Source organism: Trachypithecus francoisi, unplaced genomic scaffold (assembly GCF_009764315.1).
Source record: "Trachypithecus francoisi isolate TF-2019V2 unplaced genomic scaffold, Tfra_2.0 Lachesis_group2, whole genome shotgun sequence".
In the NCBI taxonomy this organism is placed as follows: Eukaryota; Metazoa; Chordata; class Mammalia; order Primates; family Cercopithecidae; genus Trachypithecus; species Trachypithecus francoisi.
The window spans coordinates 92,118,552-92,139,214 of NW_022681465.1; the positions used below are offsets into that span (position 1 = coordinate 92,118,552).

The 20,663-nt window shown below is 38.4% G+C and overlaps 1 protein-coding gene across 2 annotated transcripts in view; it reads right to left on the reverse strand.

The window, feature by feature from the left end:
- Positions 1 to 20,663, reverse strand: part of DEPDC1B (DEP domain containing 1B) — a 130,695-nt gene that overhangs the window by 107,397 nt on the left and 2,635 nt on the right. For both annotated transcript variants that reach the window (XM_033179643.1, XM_033179644.1), the window contains exon 2: positions 5,215 to 5,480. In XM_033179643.1, coding sequence (XP_033035534.1) covers positions 5,215 to 5,480 — 266 coding nt within the window. The remainder of the gene's footprint in view (positions 1 to 5,214; positions 5,481 to 20,663) is intronic.

The following is a 20,663-nucleotide window of genomic DNA, read 5'->3' on the forward strand; positions in this document are numbered from 1 at the left end:
AAAATTGTTCATTTTGATGAAATCCAATTTATCATATTTTTCCTTTATGTTTGGTGCTTTTAGTGTCATGTCTAAAAACTCTTTGCCTAATACCAAAACAAAGACTTTTCTCCTGTTTTTCTAAAAGTTCTATAGTTTTACATTTAAATCTATGATCCACTTTGAACTAATTTTTGTATGAAGTATAAGGTTTATGTTGAGGTTCTTTTTTTATTTTGGCATATACATGGATGGATGTCTAATTATTCCAACATAATTTGCTGAAAATATTAATCTTTTCCTATTAAATTGAATTTACATCTTTGTAAAAAAATCTATTGGCATATTTATATGTATCTGTTCCTGGACTCTCTATTCTGTACCACTGATCTGCATGTCTATCACTTTACCAATACCATAGTGTTAACTTCTGTAGCTTTATATACTAAGCCATAAAACTGAGTAGTATGATTCCTCTGCTTTTTACATTAAGAACTCTGAAAATAACATTATTCAATAAATTGGCAATAGCTACATAACAAACTTTAGTTTCAAATTAAAATCAGTATTTTGGAAATAGGCCAGAAAAACAAGAAAGTATGAGAGAAAAGGAATAGAAAGAGAGAAAGAGGAAGAAAAAGAGAGGTTGAAACCTGACAATGACACACATGGAGGCAGAAACAAAAAAGAAAAAAGAGAAGGAAAGAAAAAAAGGAATGAGACAGACAGGAGAATAAAATGGTCCCTACATGTTCGATCTCAACCCCCACCATCTGAGCCAGTGAATGTCTACCTGCAAGACATGAAAACCTTTCCAGTTCAGCCACCCACCAGAGCTAGCATCAGTGATGACAGCAAGTCAGGAGCCACATATAGGCTCCATGCCAGAGAACCCTTTCCTGCTAAAGAGCTACAACAGGACACTTTTCTCATTAAATAATCCAAAATAATTATCATAATATATATTTGTATTTGTATAGAACCCAGTAAATTAGGTTTAAATAATATTACATAATTGTTTATATATGCAGATGGGCAGAAGCAGTGAGAACGGAATTTCTTTAACTAGAACATTCTTGGTATTTTGTTTAGACATTTTAAAGGGGAAAGTGTCTGAGGATTAAATATGTACCCTGTCTACCTCATAGAATTGTCGTAAAGATCAGAGGAGATCATAAAGATTAAATGGTATCACAGAAGTAGAAATGTTTCATAAACCAAAATTTCTTATAAACAAATAAAGTAGTATAATTCAATCTCCTTATCCATTAAAAGTTTAGGGTCATGAAGCTTTAAGACACAGACAACAGCATCTGATTCAACCATGAGCACCATTTAGTGAAATCTAAAATTGTTCTCACCAGCAGCAAACCCAGAACTCTTTCTAGTAATTGCTATTGGTTAACAGGAAAGAAGTATAGTGCTGAGTACATCTCTGCAACATCTCATTATTATTATAGGTATTCAGATATTACAAACTTGCTTTCCTTTCTTATACACTAAAATTCACTCCTCCCTTCTATTTTCTATACTGAACATCTTGAGTCTTAAAAAAAATAACAAATTTAAATGCATTCACAGAACAAATATGGCATGCCTTTTTTAAATCTAGAAATCATTTTTGACCATTCCAAAATAAGGGCTTTACTCATCATCTTTGTTATAAAATTCTCTAACATATATATGCAAATTCTCTCTCTTTAAAATATACAAAAAGAACCCTTATATTTCAGGTAGCTTTCTCTAACTCATAGACCAAGGAAACCACCAAGGAAACAGTGTATGAAGGGAACTCTCATACACTGTTGGGGGGAATGTAAATTAGGATAACTACTATAGGAACCAGGATGGTTTTAGGCCTAACATTTAAGTCTTTAATCCATCTTGAATTGTTACCATTTGACCCAGCAATCCCATTACTGGGTATATACCCAAAGGATTATAAATCATGCTACCATAAAGACATACATTTATTGTGGCACTATTCACAATAGCAAAGACTTGGAACCAACCCAAATGTCCATCAATGATAGACTGGATTAAGAAAATGTGGCACATATACACCATGGAATACTATGCAGCCATAAAAAAGGATGAGCTCATGTCCTTTGTAGGGACATGGATGAAGCTGGAAACCATCATTCTTAGCAAACTATCGCAAGAACAGAAAACCAAACACCGCATGTTCTCACTCATAGGTGGGAAATTGAACAATGAGATCACTTGGATACAGGGTAGGGAACATCACACACCAGGGCCTGTCAGGGGTAGGGGCCTGGGGGACTAGGGGAGGGATAGCATTAGGAGAAATACCTAATGTAAATGATGAGTTGATGGGTGCAGCAAACCAACATGGCACATGTATACCTATGTATCAAACCTGCACATTGTACACATGTACCCTAGAACTTAAAGTATTAAAAAAAAAAAAAAAAGGAACCAGTATGGAGGTTTCTCAAAAAAACTAAAAATAAAACTACCATATTATCCAGTAATCTCACTACTGGGTATTTATCCAAAAGAAAGGAAATCAGTATACCAAAGAGATATCGGTACCCCTATGTTTATTTCAACACTATTCACAATAGCCAAGATACGGAATCAACCTAAGTGTCCACTGATGGATCAACCTAAGTGTCCATTGATAAGGAAAATGTGATACATATACACTATACACAGTGGGATACTACTCAGCCATTAAAAAAAAAAAAAAATGAAATCCTATCATTCATGATAATATGGATGAACCTGGATGACATGTTAAGTGAAATAAGTCAGGCACCAAAAGATAAATAATTCATGATCTCACACATATATGGGAGCTAAACAAGAAGCTTATAGAAGTAGAGGATAATATTATGGTTATTAGATCTAGGAAGGGTAAGGGGAGAGGAGGACAGCAAGAAGTTGGTTAATGGATACAAAATTACTGTTACATAGGAGGAATAAATTCTAATGTTCAGTATCACTATAAGTTGAATAACAATAATTTACTCAAAAAGCTAGAGGAGAGGCTTTTTTAATATTCCCAACACAAAAAAATGATAAATGTTTACAGTGATAAATATCCTAACTACCCTGATTTGATCACTACACATTGCATACTTAGATCAATGTATCAGTCAGTACTCCATAAACATATACCATTATTATATGGTAATAAAAATTAAATAAATTAAACTAAAATTTAAATAGATAAATTTAAAATTAATAAAATTTAATTTAAATAAATTAAAGAAATAAAATTTTAAAGGCTCCTTTCCACAAAGCTTGATATTTAGAAGGATATTCCTGGATTTTGACATTTCATTGACTCTCCATCTGTTTTCAAATCTAACCTGCCTCTCGCTCATACTCTCCTCCTCTGTTTTCATAACTTGGCAGTAGTACTCTTCGCCCAAGGAAAGCAGTTGAGACACGGCAGGTAGGACAGCAAATGCTCTTTTCGTGGAGCACTGTAATAGAAGCCTGCATATATGCAACGGCTGGCTGTACACTCATTAGCTCACTCTCAATTCAAGGCACGGGTACCTTAACAAATGACTTACCTGTCTAAATGGATTTCATCCCAGATTAATCTAGGTAATTGGCAAAAGTCAGTGGTTAACTTATACAACTTCCACTCAGGAAAATGGAAAGCCATAATGAACTTTCAGGTAGTAAATGGTGGAAAAAAAAAAACTGTTCCATTTATGACTCACAAGTATAAAAAGTATAAAAAGAGAAACTGGAGGAAAAAAATAATTATTTAATGGATGAATTTAATCTGTTTTGTGTACTCTATTTTTTAAAAGGGGATACATGGTTAAGTCTTAATATTGAAGTGAAACATGTTCTGACAGTTAGTGCTCTGTAATTGGCTCCTATTTCACTCTGCTGGGACTCATAAAGCCTCCTGGGACTCGATGGGAGGTACCCAATTTAAGGTCGCAATAGAATAGAATGGAAGTTACTCATCCAGAGAATCTTTCAGAAGTGTTCTAGCTAAATCTTGTTGGGGTACAAGCAATTAAAGTTTTCCAAGAGAAATAATCATTTAAGAATTCCCAATAAAGTGTGGCATGTAGAGGGCTAAAATTTCCACTGCCTGATGCTATTAAGTACTAAGGTCTCAGAACAGGCCGAGATTACCCAATATCCTAATTAAAAGTGGAATCAGCAAAGCCAAAACTAACCACCAAGTAGAGAGATGACTAATTGCCCAGATGACAATACTGATATCTGCACGCAAGAGACTGCTGATGAAACTCCCTGAGGAAGTTAGATCCTAATGCACAGCAATGTATGTTCTTCACTCTACGCACTCACGACAGACACTCTCACCCTGCTCTGCCTTTCTCAGCAGCTAGTCCAAGAGGGAGACAAAGAAATGGTTCAGGTATGAAAGAGCCAGATTTTCTCTGTGCAAAGCCATGTGTCCCAGTGGAATGCCCTCACTGAATATGATGCAATCACACTCCTTATTGTTCAGCTGGAGTAAAAAAAGCACATAATAAGGGTTCATATTCTCCATTCCTTCTTTTAATCCGTGTAGAGAATTCAATAATTCCTTTATGGACCTGTGTGACTTCATTCCTCTTTAGTCTTCTCCCACACCTGAATCTTAGGTTGGTCCCCTCCACCTCCAGCAATAAAACTGCCAAGTATGCAGTGAGAAGGGAAGTGCAAGACAAGCTATCTTCATTTTCCCTTGGATTATCTGGTGATAAGCATCCATATGATAAAATAGCACTGAGACATGAACAAAAATGTTTGCGGAAAAGCAGACTCACACTGTCAGCTTAATCTGAGACATCAGGGAATTCTAGCATAATTGTTCACACGGGCCCTGAGCTGTTTAAAGATCACACACACTCTGCTACTAACCTCCTGAATATACCAATCCCCATTGCTCAGAAAAGCTGAACCCAGAGCTACTGTTCCACCATTTCAGATTCTCCAGAAGTACTAAGTTATGGCCACCATCTTCCCAGGTGAGCAAAAGGCATGAAAAGATTTCCTTACTGAAACATCACTGCAACAAAACACAGCTCTGGAGTGCTCTAAGAAGCCAAGAAAAATCGCAACTGGTTTTATTGTAGCAACACATTCAGTTCTCCACTCAACAAATCACAACTAGACCCACTGTTCAGTGAACAAGGTAAATTCTTACACATCAGGAAGCTTCAACAGACTTGGACCAGATTCACTCATCTCCCCAGTTCCTCACCTTCCAGGTTTATATGTTGCCATTACCTGTATAAGTGACGATTGTCTTCAAAATCTTCCTGACCCCATTTTCCCTTGATGTCTTCAATAACGTGATTCTTCAAAAATTTTTTTAGCAGCTGGACCGTTTGTTTGCGGGTCACTTCAGGGCCGAAGTTTTGACTGCACCTCAGCAGCTCATGCAGCCAATCCACAGCTTCAGAGGCTGTGAAACAATGCTCGTAGCTCTTGAAACGACAGCGATGTTTCCGTAACGGCATCTTAGCACGAAAAATCTCCACGGTCTCATTCCACTAGGGGAAAGAAAGAGAATGGCATTTAGTAATCAACTGATTTTTTTTTAGGATTACTACATCCCAAATAATTAAAGCAAAGAATGCAATTTTTCCACTTAAACTGCTTTAATAACAGGTAGAGCCTTGAAAATGTTTTATCTACAGGCTTCAAACTCTAATAAAGTTTGGGAGAATGGATGGTGGGAGAATGGCTGTACAGCATTGTGAATGTACTTAGTGCCATAGAACTATACACTTAAAAAAACAGTTAAAATAGTTTTATATTATGTATATTTTACCACAATTAAAACAAAAATAAAAACTTTTTTTTTTTTTTTTTTTTGAGTTGGAGTCTAGCTTTGTCGCCCAGGCTGGAGTGCGGTGGTGTGATCTCAGCTCACTGCAACCTCCGCCTCCCAGATTCAAGCGATTCTCCTCCCTCAGCCTCCCGAGTAGCTGGGATTACAGGCGCCCAACACCACACCCAGCTAATTTTTGTATTTTTAGTAGAGATAGAGTTTCACCATGCTGGTCAGGGTGGTCTCAAACTCTTGACCTCAAGTGATCTGGCTGCCTCGGCTTCCCAAAGTGCTGGGATATACAGGAGTGAGCCACAGCACGCAGCCTCAAAAATAGAAATTATTGATAGAAAAAAACTCTAAAGAAAATGCAACTTTTCAAGGGTGGTTCATCATTTATTCATTCAAGAAATATTTATTGAGGAGGTTGCCATCAAGTTGTCCTATTAATGGATTTTTATATAAACGAAGAACGTACAGTAAATAATGATTAAAACTAAGCCCACTATGCAAACTTTGCTTTTTGGAGCGCCCTGTTTAGTATGACTTTACCTTCATTCAGCAAATATTTCTAGATTGCTTATTACGTGAAAGGCATTGTAGGGGGAGGAAAAGAGATGAAAAAGATAATACAGTGCCTGATGTCAAACAGCTCAAAACCACAAAGAATAAACCTTTGAAAAGTGATGAGCCAGTTTTTACTTACGTGTAAAACAAAGCTTTTTGAAAGAATAGCTACTAGATACCTCAAATAATACATATTAGTTTAAAACTACCTCATGGTTCCTTGGAAAGAACCTAGAAGTTTAAGTGTGCATGACATCTTCAGATACCACATTGAAAAGTAGACCGGGTAGAGAGAGTTCAGGCACTCTGTCAAACACTGCTGGGTTGAGAGGCCTATTCTACAACTGACCAGCAGGGCAACCTTTGACTCATTGCTAGGTAAGCCTCCGTTACTACAGGTGTAACGGAGTACCCACATGATAGGGTTGTTACAAAGACCAGATGAGATAATATTGATGCAGCCTCTATCACAGTGTCTGTCACAAAAGAAGTGCTTAATAAACATTAGCCATTATAGCATCATTGCTGCTGTATTTATTAATATTATCAGGGTGGGTGTGGCTGTCAGAGCTGAGTGAGTACATTGGAAAGACCCCGGAATGGAGTCTCCATTGGCCATTAGTCCAGCATCTACCAATAACTATGTGGCTTTGGTACAGTTAACACTTTTCTCTAGGAATTTGTCCTAGATAAAAACATGGCCCCAGAAGCTCAGAAAATTTCAGATTTTGGGAGTCAAAAATCATGAAAATTAAAATAAGAGGTATGCTAAGAAACAGCACACCACACACTGCTTGGATCCACTTCAGTTAAATCCAGGGAATATATATCCCATTGCTTCCACTTTATTCAGGAACCTTGCTTTGTCAAATCAAGTACATACTAACTCACTGTAATACACTGCTGGCAATGCTCACAACCCAATGATCCTAACCTTTAAGTTAAGAAACACTGGACCACCTCAGGATAACAGAATCAATCCCTGCAGAATGGGCAAAACATGAGGTATGGAGTCAGACCTGAGTCCAAATCCCAGTTCTGCCATATACTGGTTTCACAGGGCCTGGCACATGGTTAAGAACTGAAAAAAAATCCAGTTTCCTTCCACTACAAGATGCCACTAGGGGGCATGTGAACTGCCATGTCTCATAACATCCTTGAAGACAAAAACCATTATGTCTCTCTTAAATGTTACTTTCAAATAACTTCATGACAACTCAGCTTCTTTCTCCTTATATCTGTGAAGTTACATCAGTGAGCAGGAAATCAGGAAGCAAATAAATGACTTTTTTGTTCCCATTAGACTACAACATGTCCCAAATGTGTCTCCCCACTGTGTCTTTGTATATATGAAATCCTCATAATAACCATCTTTCAGAAGGAATTAAGAAATTCACTCAAATCTACCCAGCTAATAAGTGGTAGAACCAATCTATATTTTCAAATCTATAACTTGAATTTTTAAAAATCTATGTTCTAGGCTACCCTCTTTGGGTCCCCTCCCTTTGTATGGGAGCTCTGTTTTCACTCTATTAAATCTTGCAACTGCACTCTTCTGGTCCGTGTTTGTTACAGCTCAAGCTGAGCTTTCGCTCGCTGTTCACAGCTCACCGTCCACCACTGCTGTTTGACACTATCGCAGACCCGCTGCTGACTTCAATCCCTCCGGATCCGGCAGGGTGTCAGCTGTGCTCCTGAGCCAGAGAGGCGCCCACTGCTGCTCCTGATCAGGCTAGAGGCTTGCCATTGTTCCTGCACGGCTAAGTGCCCGGGTTCATCCTAATCGAGCTGAACACTAGTCACTAGATTCCATGGTTCTCTTCCGTGACCCACGGTTTCTAATAGATCTATAACACTCACTGCATGGCCCAAGATTCCATTCCTTGGAATCCGTGAGGCCAAGAACCCAAGGTCAGAGAACACAAGGCTTGCCATCATCTTGGAAGCGACCTGCTGCCATCTTGGAAACGGCCCACCACCATCTTGGGAGCTCTGGGAGCAAGGACCCCCAGGTAACATTTTGGCGACCACGAAGGGACCTCCAAAGTGGTGAGTAATATCGGACCACTTTCGCTTGCTGTTCTGTCCTATCCTTCCTTAGAATTGGAGGAAAATACCGGGCACCTGTCAGCCAGTTAAAAACGATTAGCATGGCCGCGGGGACTTAAGACTCAGGTGTGAGGCTATCTGGGGAAGGGCTTTTTAACAAGCCCCAAAGGGGTTGGGGACCTTGGTCTGCCTGGTCCCCAGAAGGGTTGGGGATCTTGGTCTGCCTGGAGCCAGCTTCCACTTTCAGTTTTCTTGGGGAGGCTGAGAGCGGACTAGAGGCAGAAAGCTGTCGTCCCAAACCCCCAGCATTAGCTAGTTCAGATCATGGCGCAGCCAGAAGTCTCTACTCAACAGTCACCCATGCATGCGCCCCTACCTTTCCTTCTGACTGTATCTCCTGGGTCCTGACCATGACTTTCTTGAAAGCGTAGCCCCAAAATTCTCCTTACCTCTGAATCTACTTCCTCCAATCCCTGCCTCCTAGGTACTAATGGTTTAGACTTTAGATTTAGATTTCCTCTTGCAAGTTGTATCTCCAAAGGGATCTGAGGAAGCTCTACGCTGAGTCCTTAGGCATCTAGGCTATAAACCCAGGGAGTCTTATCCCTGGTGTCCCTCCCAATTTAGGCATACAGCTCTCCACATGAGCAGTTATGTGGGACCTGTTCTCCACCACCCTTGCCAGGACCCCAAGTTTGTAATGGCTAAGAGCAGGAGAGAGAGAGACAGAGAGACGGAGGGGAGAGAGAGAGAGATGGAGGGGTGAGAGAGAGACGGAGGGGAGAGAGGGAGAGACAGAGGGGAGAGAGAGAGACGGGGGGAGAGAGAGAGAGGGGGGAGAGAGAGAGACGGGGGGAGAGAGAGAGACGGGGGGAGAGAGAGAGACGGGGGGAGAGAGAGAGACGGAGGGGAGAGACAGAGAGGAGGTCAAAGGAAAAAAAGAGAAAGAAATAGTTAAAAAAAAAAAGTGTGCCCTATTCCTTTAAAAGCCAGGGTAAATTTAAAACCTATAATTGATAATTGAAGGTCTTCTCTGTGACCCTATAACACTCCAATACTACCTCACTGTCAGTGTAAACAAGGGCGTAGCCTGAAAACACTGAGGCCACTGACAACCCATAGCGTTCCTATCAAAAATCCTTAACCCAGTAACCTGCGAATGCATTCAATCTGTAGCGACAACTGCTTTGCTAAAAGTAGAAAAATAACTTTTAGAGGAAACCTCATTGTGAGCACACCTCACCAGTTCAGAATTATTCAAAAAAGCAAAAAGATAGCTTACTAACTCAGAAATCTTAAAGCATGGGGCTATTCTGTTAGAGAAAGGTAATTTAACACCAACCACTGATAATTCACTTAACCCAGCTCCTAACAGGGGACTTAAATCTTAATTACCATACTAAAGTCCAACAGACCTAGGAGGAACTCCCTTCAGGACAGGACAATAGATGGTTCCTCCCAGGTGACTGAGGAAAAAACCACAATGAGTATTCAGTAATTGACAGGAAGACTCTTGTTGAAGCAGAGTTAGAAAAATTGCCTAATAACTAACTGGTCTCCTCAAACTTACGAGCTGTTTGCACTCAGTCAAGTCTTAAAGTACTTACAGAATCAAAAAGGACTATCTCAATCCTGACTCAAAAGGTTACCTATACCCTCTCTGAAACAAATTTGCATAAGAACTGCTTTTATGGTTACACATCTTGATGGGGCAGCTGGGTTGTTATGAAATACTCAGGAACCCAGTCCAGTTCTAGGATTCACCCCTGAGCACAAAGGCAATGTTGGGCACACTGGTAAAGGACCAGTAGATGTAGCAGCCTGGCCCCCTTTCTTTGTGGTCAAGAAAGGCAGGAAAAGGGGGTGCAGGTCTGCTACATCGGTGAGTGTAACTAATCCGATAAGCAGAGGTCCATGGATGGTTACACACCCTGGAAAGGAATAAGCATTAGGATCATAGAGGACGCTCTAGGACTAATGCTCATCGGAAAATGACTAGGGGCACTGGCATCCCTATGTTCTTTTTTCAGAAGAAAAACATTCCCCCCTCAAGGCAAAAACACCCCTAAGATGTATTCTGGAGAATTGGGACCAATTTGACCCTCAGATGCTAAGAAGAAATGACTTATATTCTTCTGCAGTACCACCTGATATCCTCTTCAAGGGGGAGAAACCTGGCCTCCTGAGGGAAGTATAAATTATAACATCATCTTACAGCTAGACTTCTTTTGTAGAAAAGAAGGCAAATAGAGTGAAGTGCCATATGTACAAACTTTCTTTTCATTAAGAGACAACTCGCAATTATGTAAAAAGTATGATTTATGCCCTCCAGGAAGCCCTCAGAGTCTATCTCCCTACCCCAGCATTCCCCTGACTCCTTCTCCAACTAATAAGGACCCCCCCTTCAACCCAAACAGTCCAAAAGGAGATAGATAAAGGGGTAAACAACGAACCAAAGAGTGCCAATAGTCCCCAGTTATGCCCCCTCCAAGCAGTGGGAGGAGGAGAATTTGGCCCAGCCAGAGTGCATGTACCTTTTTCTCTCTCAGACTTAAAGCAAATTAAAATAGACCTAGGTAAATTCTCAGATAACCCTGATGGCTGTATTGATGTTTTACAAAAGTTAGGACAATTCTATTATGTTAATCAATCCGGAATCGTCACTGGGAAAGTTAAAGAAATTCGAGATCAAATACAACGTAGAGCAGAGGAGTTTCAAAACACTGGACCCTGGGACCTCCTCAGTCAATGGATGCCCTGGATTCTCCCCTTCTTAGGACCTCTAACAGCTATAATATTGCTACACCTCTTTGGACTCTGTATCTTTAACTTCCTTGTTAAGTTGGTCCCTTCCAGAATTAAAGCTGTAAAACTACAAATCATTCTTCAAATGGAGCCCCAGATACAGTCCATGACCAACATCTACCGTAGACCCCTAGACTGGCCTGCTAGCCTATGCTCCGATGTAAATGACACCGAAGGCACCCCTCCCGAGGAAATCTCAGCTGCACAACCCCTACTACACCCCAATTCAGCAGGAAGCAGTTAGAGCGGTCATCGGCCAACCTCCCCAACAGCACTTGGTTTTTCCTGTGGAGAGGAGGAACTGAGAGAAAGGACTAGCTGGATTTCCTAGGCCTACTAAGAATCCCTAAGGCTAGCTGAGAAGGTGGCCACTTCCACCTTTAAACACGGGGCTTGCAACTTAGCTCACACCCGACCAATCAGATAGTAAAGAGAGCTCACTAAAATGCTAATTAGGCAAAAACAGGAGGTAAAGATAGCCAATCATCTGTTGCCTGAGAGCACAGCAGGAGGGACAATGATTAGGATATAAACCTAGGCATTCAAGCTGGCAACGGCTGCCCTCTTTGGGTACCCTCCCTTTGTATGGGAGCTCTGTTTTCACTCTATTTCACTCTATTAAATTTTGCAACTGCCAAAAAAAAAAAAAAACCTATGTTCTACCTACAGTCTGCTGAGAATACAAAAATGTTAAAGGGAAATAACAGTCTCATCTCCATATTGTTTTAAAGCTAGCTCTAGAAAAGAATCTAATAAGTATTTGTTTAATAAATGCTTATATAATATGTGATCTCTTTTTTTTTTTTCAGTCACTTTACTTTTAGGGATTCACTATATAGAAGCAAAAATATAAGAGATTAAAAAGCATTTACAGGCCAGGTTCAGTGGTTTACACCTCTAATCCCAGCACTCTGGGAGGATGAGATGGGCAGGTCCCCTGAACCAAGGAGTTCAAGACCAGCCTGGGCATCATGGAGAAACCCCATTTCTACAAAAAAAATTAAAAATCAGCCAGGTGTAGTGGTGTGTGCCTGTAGCCGCAGCTATTCAGGAAACTGAGGTGGGAGGCTGAAGTGGGAGGATCACTTGAGTCTGGGAGGTCAAGGCTGCAGTGAGCCATGATTGCACCACTGCCCTCCAGCCTGGGTGACAGAGTGAGACCCCGTCTCAAAGAAAGATAAAATAAAAGTATTTACAAGTTAAATTTTATTTAAACACGTTGAATTACATTTAATAAACCTAAGTGCTTTTTCAGAGAAAGCATTTATAAGTATTTTTATATACTTATATTTATAAGTTTCATAATCAGAGAAAAATTAGAACTAATTTGCCATTTTATAATCAGATAAAAACTAGAACTAATTTGAATAAAATTGACTGAAGTGTGGAATAGCCATAAAACAAAATACTAACAATAGTTCCAAATAGAAATAGAAATAGATATCATAAATATAACTAAGTGGAAGAAAAACATACAAAACACTATATATAATCTGATCCTATCTGCTTTAGTATATGCATGTGAAAAGCTAAATGAATATATAACAAACTGTTCAAAAAAAAGAAAAGTCATCTCTTTTGAAGAAGGAATATAAGGCAACTTTTATTGTGTAACATATTTCTAATTTCTTCCTACATAATTACTTCAACATCTTTTTCGGAACGTAGGCTCCCTGCCAGTCCTCCTAATGTCCTTAAAATTCAGTCATATTCTCATTTTCTCCTCTTTCAAGTCTGTCATTTTACAAATTCTGAATCTTTTATTTCTCACCTTTCTTCCTATTTAAATCAGATTTTTCTGATGTCACCTTTTTCTTTAAACTATATTTCTGATCTCAGAGGTTTTTTTTTTTGCTTTTCTGCAGTTTTTTTGCCCAACCTTGGGTCATGTTTTCCCTTCTAATCATGTCTTTTCTTCCAGATTTCATACTCTCTGCTGCCTAACCACCTGAGAAACTATTATCCTACTTCTCTTTTATTTTTGATGGCCAACCTTCAGCCACATTCATAATTCCTGAGCATATAACAGCAGGAGCCTGAGGGGATGAAGTGGGGTTTGTGTATGCATGCACCCCAGATGTGTAGCACAGTGTGTGACCTACACTAGGTATTCAGTACGCAAACGCTTAATCGATCTTTCACTTTTTCTACTTTTTTTTTTTTTTTTTTTTTTTTAATGAGACGGAGTCTCACTATATAGCCCAGGCTGGAGTGCAATGGCATGATCTTGGCTTAATGCAACCTCTACCTCCCGGGTTCAAGCGATTCTCCTGCCTCAGCCTCCCAAGTGGCTGGGATTACAGGCATGAGCCACCACACCCAGCTAATTTTTATATTTTTAGTAGAGATGAGGTTTCACCATGTTGGTCAGGCTGGTCTTGAACTCCTGACCTCAGATAATCCACCCACCTCAGCCTCCCAAAGTTCTGGGATTACAGGCGTGAGCCACCACACCCAGCACTTTTTCCTACTCTTTTTACCAACTTCTCAACCTCACAAAATTTAATCCCACTAATTCCTAATCATGTCTTCCTCCTGGCCAAATTGAAATAGCTTTTTATTCTTATCCACATTAATCTTTCTACTTACTTTGACACTGTTATGAGTCATGCTCCAAATTAAGTTAGTCCAAATTTAATATCTTTAATTTAAAAACACACAGAAACAAGGCAAGCCATGAGTAGGATAAGATATATCTATCATTCCTAAACAAAACAAAAAAAACAATAAGAAAAAGACACTCCAATTAAAAAATGAAAAAAAAAATTTAAACAGGCATATCATAAAAAAGATCTTCAAATGTCCTATAATATACACAAAGATGTTAAACCTCATTAATTATCAGTGCAATGTAAAAGAACTCGACAAGTCAATATCACGACGTGGCTGTCAGAATAACTAAAATGAAAGGCAGATCTAACGATCCCACTTTTGGGTATTTGGCCAAAAGATTTAAAGTCAAGATGTCAAAGAGATGTCTGCACTCCCAAGTTCATTGAAACACTATTTACAAGAGTTAAGCTATGGAATCAACCTAAAAGTCCATCAACAGATAAATGAATAAAGAAAATGTGGTAAACATATACAATATAATACTATTCAGCCTTTAAAAAAAGAAAGAAATGTTGTCATTTGCAAGGACATGGATGGAAGTGGAGAACATTATGCCAAGTGAAATAAGCCAGGAACAGAAAGACAAATAATGCCTATTCTCATTTATATGTGGAATCTAAAACAACTGAATTCAAAGAGGCAAAAAGCAGAATGGTGGTAACCAGAGGTTGAGGGGAGTAGAGAATGGGGAGATAATGGTCAAAGGGAACAAAGCCTTAACTAGACAGGAAATTATCTTTTTTGTTTGAGGTATCTTGCACATCATGGTAAAGATATTAATAATACTGTACATTCAAAATCTGAGACTAAACTTCAAGTGTACAACAAAAAAGTATTTGAGGTGATGGATATGGTAATTAGCTTGATTTAATTATTCCATTGAATTCATAAATCATAACATCATTTTGTTCCCTATGAATATATACAACTATAATTTGTCAGTTTACAATTTTAAAAACTAAAACTTTTTTTAGAAACCTAAAACATAAGAAAAAAGATAGGCAATACTAAGTGCTGGTAAGAATGTGAAAGTACTAGAAATCTCATACACTGCTAAAAGGAATGTAAATTGGTGTGACCAGTTTGGAAAACAGATTGGCAATATCTACAAACGCTAAATATCTGAACACCTTATAACTCAGCAATTCTACTCCTAAGCATATACCCAACAGAAATCCATATATATGTTCCCCAAAAGACATATTATTCATAACGGCACTATCCATAATAGGCAGAAACAACCCAAATGTCCATCAACATTAGAATAAGTTTTAATATATTCACCAATAGAATGCAGTGAAAATGAACGAACTATTGCTACATGCCACAACATAGATGAATTTCAGAAAATAATACTGAGATGAAGAGGCCAGATATGAAAAGTAAATACTATATGATTCCATTTACTTAGAAAACAGGCCAAATGATCTGTGATATTTGAAATAATGATAGTAGTTACCTTCATAAGGAGGTATGGACCAAGTGGGGGAAAGGAGACTTCTGCAGTGCTAGTAATATGATATTCCTTGATCTATGTGTTGGTTACATGGGACGCTCACTTTATGAAAATTTGTTGAGTTGTATACTTTCTGTACAACTCAACAAATTTTTTTGAGCTTTTTTCTGTATGTTATGCCTAATTAACACCTAAAAACAAAAACACATAATATACATATGCACATGCTCACATACTAAAATCCTCCTTAAGAGCAATCCACAGTTGTAGATTATTACTCACATGAAAGATGGCAAATATGAACTGGTTGGTTGGGGTGGTAAACTGGGTGTGGAAGAGAGTAGGGAGGTTGGAGAAGAAACCAAGTGAGTGGATGAAGGAGGGAAAGTATGTAAATAGGAAAAGCAGAGCAAAGGCTAAATAATGAATAGTAGAAAGGGAGCCCATAAAGAGTCCAACAACACTGATTTAACTTCTCTACCTATCTACCCACTTTACAAGGTTATTCTAAGATCAAATGAGATCATAACTATAAAAGTCCTTTGTTAAAAATGTGTTCCTCAAATATAAGGATAATATATAAAATATCTAGGATATCTCTTAAATTATAAGGTTCATCTATTCTAGAGCTGGAAAAAAATCTTTGGGACAAAATCAAGACCTTAGCAGGATACACAACTTAGCAAATGTCATTCAGGTACTTAGTCTGTGAATAAGATCTGGAATCCTGTGCTACGGACTTTTCTTCAAGTAGTCATTTCACTATACCAAGTACCTATGGATATTATCAAACCTTTAAACAATTTTCACGTATTTTTAATCATTGATTATTGATTTTTTAAAATACATGCTCTGACACCTAGCTTTCATTTATCATTAGATTTTTGCACCAAAAAGGCACAATGAAGTATGTAGAGCCAGGAGGAGGGTTAATAAAGATTTTTATTTTATATTGGTTGAACAATCATAATCATGAACTAAAATTACTTAATGCATATTACTTTATGCATTACATAAACATAATGAAGACATGGCTCTCTGGGACCCAATATTTCCAAATATCACTAGATATATCCACTAATTAACCCAGTTTGATTAGCAGTTCTTCTGTTTGTTCTTTTAATTACAGAAGTAATAACATTCATTGAAACAAACGAATTAAATACAGAAGTATACACAAAAGAGTTTGCATGTCTTACTCCATACCTATCACATACAGACACATAGATGGAATTTTTCCTTTGTAGGTGTGTTGTTTGTTGTTGTTTGCCATTTTAAGACATGAGATCTATCATGTTGTGTATGTTATCCTACAACAAGATTTGCACCTAACATAGATATCTCTCTGCGTCATACCTGCAAATGTAGCCCATTCTTAAGAATGTTCCGTAATTTCTTCTGCCATTTTCTAACAAACGGTCATCCAAGTTGTGCTCAGTTCAGTTTTTACAAATACATTACAAGTATATACATGTTTATATAACCTAAAGTAGCAAGGCTTTTGTTTATTTTTGATAGATTTCTAAAAAATATCAGCATATTTAAATCAGTTGTAGCAAGTCACACTTCCACCAACAATGTGGCAGCCTAAAGCCTTACACTTTGGCCTACACTAGACGCTATCATTCCTTTCATTTCTGCCAATCTATGTAAAAGAAATTATAGATCCGTATTTTGTTTGCATTTTCATATATTTACCTTTAGTCATGTTCCTTTCTTCTGAGATTTGCCATTTTTCTACTGGGTTGTCTCTTTTTTAAAATCAATTTTAAGAACTGTTTAATCTGTTAATGTTTAAGGGCATAGAAGTCAGGAAAGTTAATCAGTTTTGTTCAGTTCAATATCCTCACAACAAAGACCAGTGGCTGACATATAGTATACTCATTTAATATGTACTGATGAATATAGAATATTAAACCTTTTTCTTATATGTTAAGAATGTTTTATCTTAGTCTATCAATTTATTTACATAGTCTGTAGCTATACAATGATTTTGTTGTAGATGTTGATGTTTTTATAAGGAAATAAATATCTATTTTCTTTATCAGTTCAGGGTTTATTCTCTTAAAGCTTCCCCATCCAGAGGTATTAAAATATTTATCAAAATTTTCTTTTAATATTTTAGAGGGTATCTTTTTTAATATGTAAACCTTTAACTGAATTTTGTATGGTGGGAGGCAGGGGATCTCTATTTTTTTCTGGATGGACAATTGTGTTAGTCCATTCTTGCATTGCTATAAAGAAATACCTGAGACTGGGTAATTTATAAAGGAAAGAGGTTTAATCGGCTTACGGTTCTGCCGAGTGTACAAGAAACATGGTGCCAGCATCTGCTCAGTTTCTGGGGAGGTCTCAGGAAGCTTTTATTCAAGGCAGAAGGTAAAGCGGAAGCAGGCAGAAGGAGGCACGTAACACAGCAAGGAGGAGCAAAAGAGAGTGAGGGACAAGGTGCCACGCTTTTTTTTTTTTTTTGAGTCGGACTCTTGCTCTGTCACCGAGGCTGGAGTGCAGTGCCAAGATCTCGGTTCACTGCAAGCTCTACCTCTCAGGTTCACGCCATTCTCCTGCCTCAGGCTCCCCAGCAGCTGGGACTACAGGCACACGCCGCCACGCCTGGCTAATATTTTTGTATTTTTAGTAGAGACCGGGGTTTCATCATGTTAGCCAGGATGGTCTCAATCTCCTGACCTCGTGATCTGCCCGCCTCGGCCTCCCAAAGTCCTGGGATTACAGGCATGAGCCACCGCGCCCGGCCAGGTGCCACACTTTTAAACAATCAGATCTCACATGAACTCAGAGTGAAAACTCACTAATTATCATGAGGACAGTAACAGTCCATTCATGAGTGATCTGCCCCAGTGACCCAAACACCTCCCACTAGGCCACACCTCCAACATTGGGGATTACATTTCAATATGAGATTTGGAGGGGACAAATGTCCAAACCATATCAAGAGTCAGTTATGCCATGCTTTTCTAAATGAACAGAAATACCATTAAGTAACCTTACATATCACATTTCTTGATTGTTTCTATCCTATTGAACGACTATCTGTTCCTGTGTAATACCATATGGTTGTCATTACAGTCAATACCAAGTATAAATCTCTGGTAGGACAATGCCCTTGTCTTCTTTGTGAGGGAATGTGAAAACTTCTTTTTTTTTTTTTTGAGACAGAGTCTCACTCTGCCACCCAGGTTGGAGTGCAGTGGCGAGATCTCGGCTCACTGCAACCTCCAGCTCCCTGGTTCAAACGATTCTCCTGCCTCAGCCTCCAGAGTAGCTTGGATTAGAGACATGTGCCACCACACCCAGCTAATTTTTGTATTTTTAGTAGAGACGGGATTCTACCACGTTGGCCAGGATGATCTTGATCTCCTGACCTCGTGATCCACCCGCCTTGGCCTCCCAAAGCGCTGAGATTACAGGCATGAGCCACCACAACTGGCGTGAAAACTTTTTTTTGTGAGGTTCATTTCTCTTTGTGATGGAAAACATTTTTCAATTCTCATACTTTTACTCTTCAGCAGGAGCTTTCAATTCATTGCATTCTCCCACACAGGGAAAAAAAAATCCATTAGGATTCAGAATGGATTAACTGCTCTATTGCTACTGACTTTTATTTCATAATAGAAATATGAAATAGAAAATGTCTAATAAAACATCTTTATCAAAGTCTCATTGCCCCTTTTAAAAAGACAATTTATAAATAGACTTTTGAATTTACTTATTTTGATTTTGAATAGCATTTATCATTATGGGTTATATTTCCTTCATATATGAGATACTTTAGATTTTTCAAAGCCTACTGAGGTCACCTTGGTCTCTGTTCCCACTTATTTCCAAATATAACTAGGGGTTATTTGGCTACCCTGCTCAGAAAGAAAAATAATTATCTTTAAATAATCTAGCAATATACCATTCTCAGTCACATTTGGAAACAAAATATCCTATGTCAACAAAGAACAAGAAAGAGTGAATTTTTTTCATGATATATTTGAAGATAATCTTTATAGCAAATGGAACAAAACATTTGTTTTATGATTTTAAAACACTTTTTGTTTTGCTTTACTTATTAATTTCAGTCCCCTAGTTTCTCAGGAAAAAACAAAATCACACAATTGTTTTTGCTTAACATGATGAGGCAAACTATAAGACATACACCTACTGCTGTGCATCCTGTTCTTTTCTCCAGGATATTCCATTTCCTTTCTTCTTAGTACCAAAAATATTATGATAGCAGTGCCATAAAGAAAACTGACTGGTCTGGGAGTTCAGTGACAACCAATTCTAGATCTGCTTATACTTGCCACATCCTTGTTGTGTGATCTTGCCATTCTAACTCTCAGATTCAGTGAAAGCTATATGTCTTTTAAAGTTTATCAGTTGCATCAGACCATATATATAACTCAGAATAAGTTCAAAGATAAGAAGATGTAAGCAGCTTCTAGAAAAAAAATTTTCTTTCTCTGTACTTGAATGAATTACTGACACCAAGTTTACAAAAATGAAAGTGGTTTCAATGAAAATGTATACATGGCTAATTAGCTTCATATTTATATGAAAGTGATTTCAAAGAAAATGTATACATGGCTAATTAGCTTCATATTTATCATGAGTTGGGGCCATTTGACTTTTGCCATAACATTTAACCTAATCCATAAAATGTTTTCAAATAAGACTTTGGAGCTTTAGAAAAATGGAGCTGTACATGCTTTGAGAAAGTAAAGTGAGCCGTGAAAGGAGAAAATAAAGGCCTAGTTTTTGTATCCCAATAGATTTTTACCAACCTTTCCCTGAAGAAAGTTTAGAATGAGCATAATGGGAAAAGGGGGAAATTGTATGTTGCAGATGGAGGAAGGAAAGGTCAGCTAGGTCCAATAAGTAAAAAGAGGACTAGTCTCAAACTATTTAAACATATGATTTACCTAGCAAAAGCTTTAAGTCACAGCTGAATTACGTTGGGGAAACAATTACAGATTTTACAATGGAAAGAAGCGGCCGGGCGCGGTGGCTCAAGCCTGTAATCCCAGCACTTAGGGAGGCCGAGACGGGCGGATCACGAGGTCAGAAGTTCGAGACCATCCTGGCTAACACGGTGAAACCCCGTCTCTACTAAAAATACAAAAACTAGCTGGGTGAGGTGGTGGGCGCCTGTAGTCCCAGCTACTCGGGAGGCTGAGCCAGGAGAATGGCGTAAACCCGGGAGGCGGAGCTTGCAGTGAGCTGAGATCTGGCCACTGCACTCCAGTCCGGGCAACAGAGCGAGACTCTGCCTCAAAAAAAAAAAAATGGAAAGAAGCATCTTCAATGTTGGCTGCAATCACTGACAGCAGGAATACTCACTTTTGAAAAAATAAAAATGGCCATTGTTTTCTGCTTTCCAAATCTTAGTTTAATATTATGTTCCTC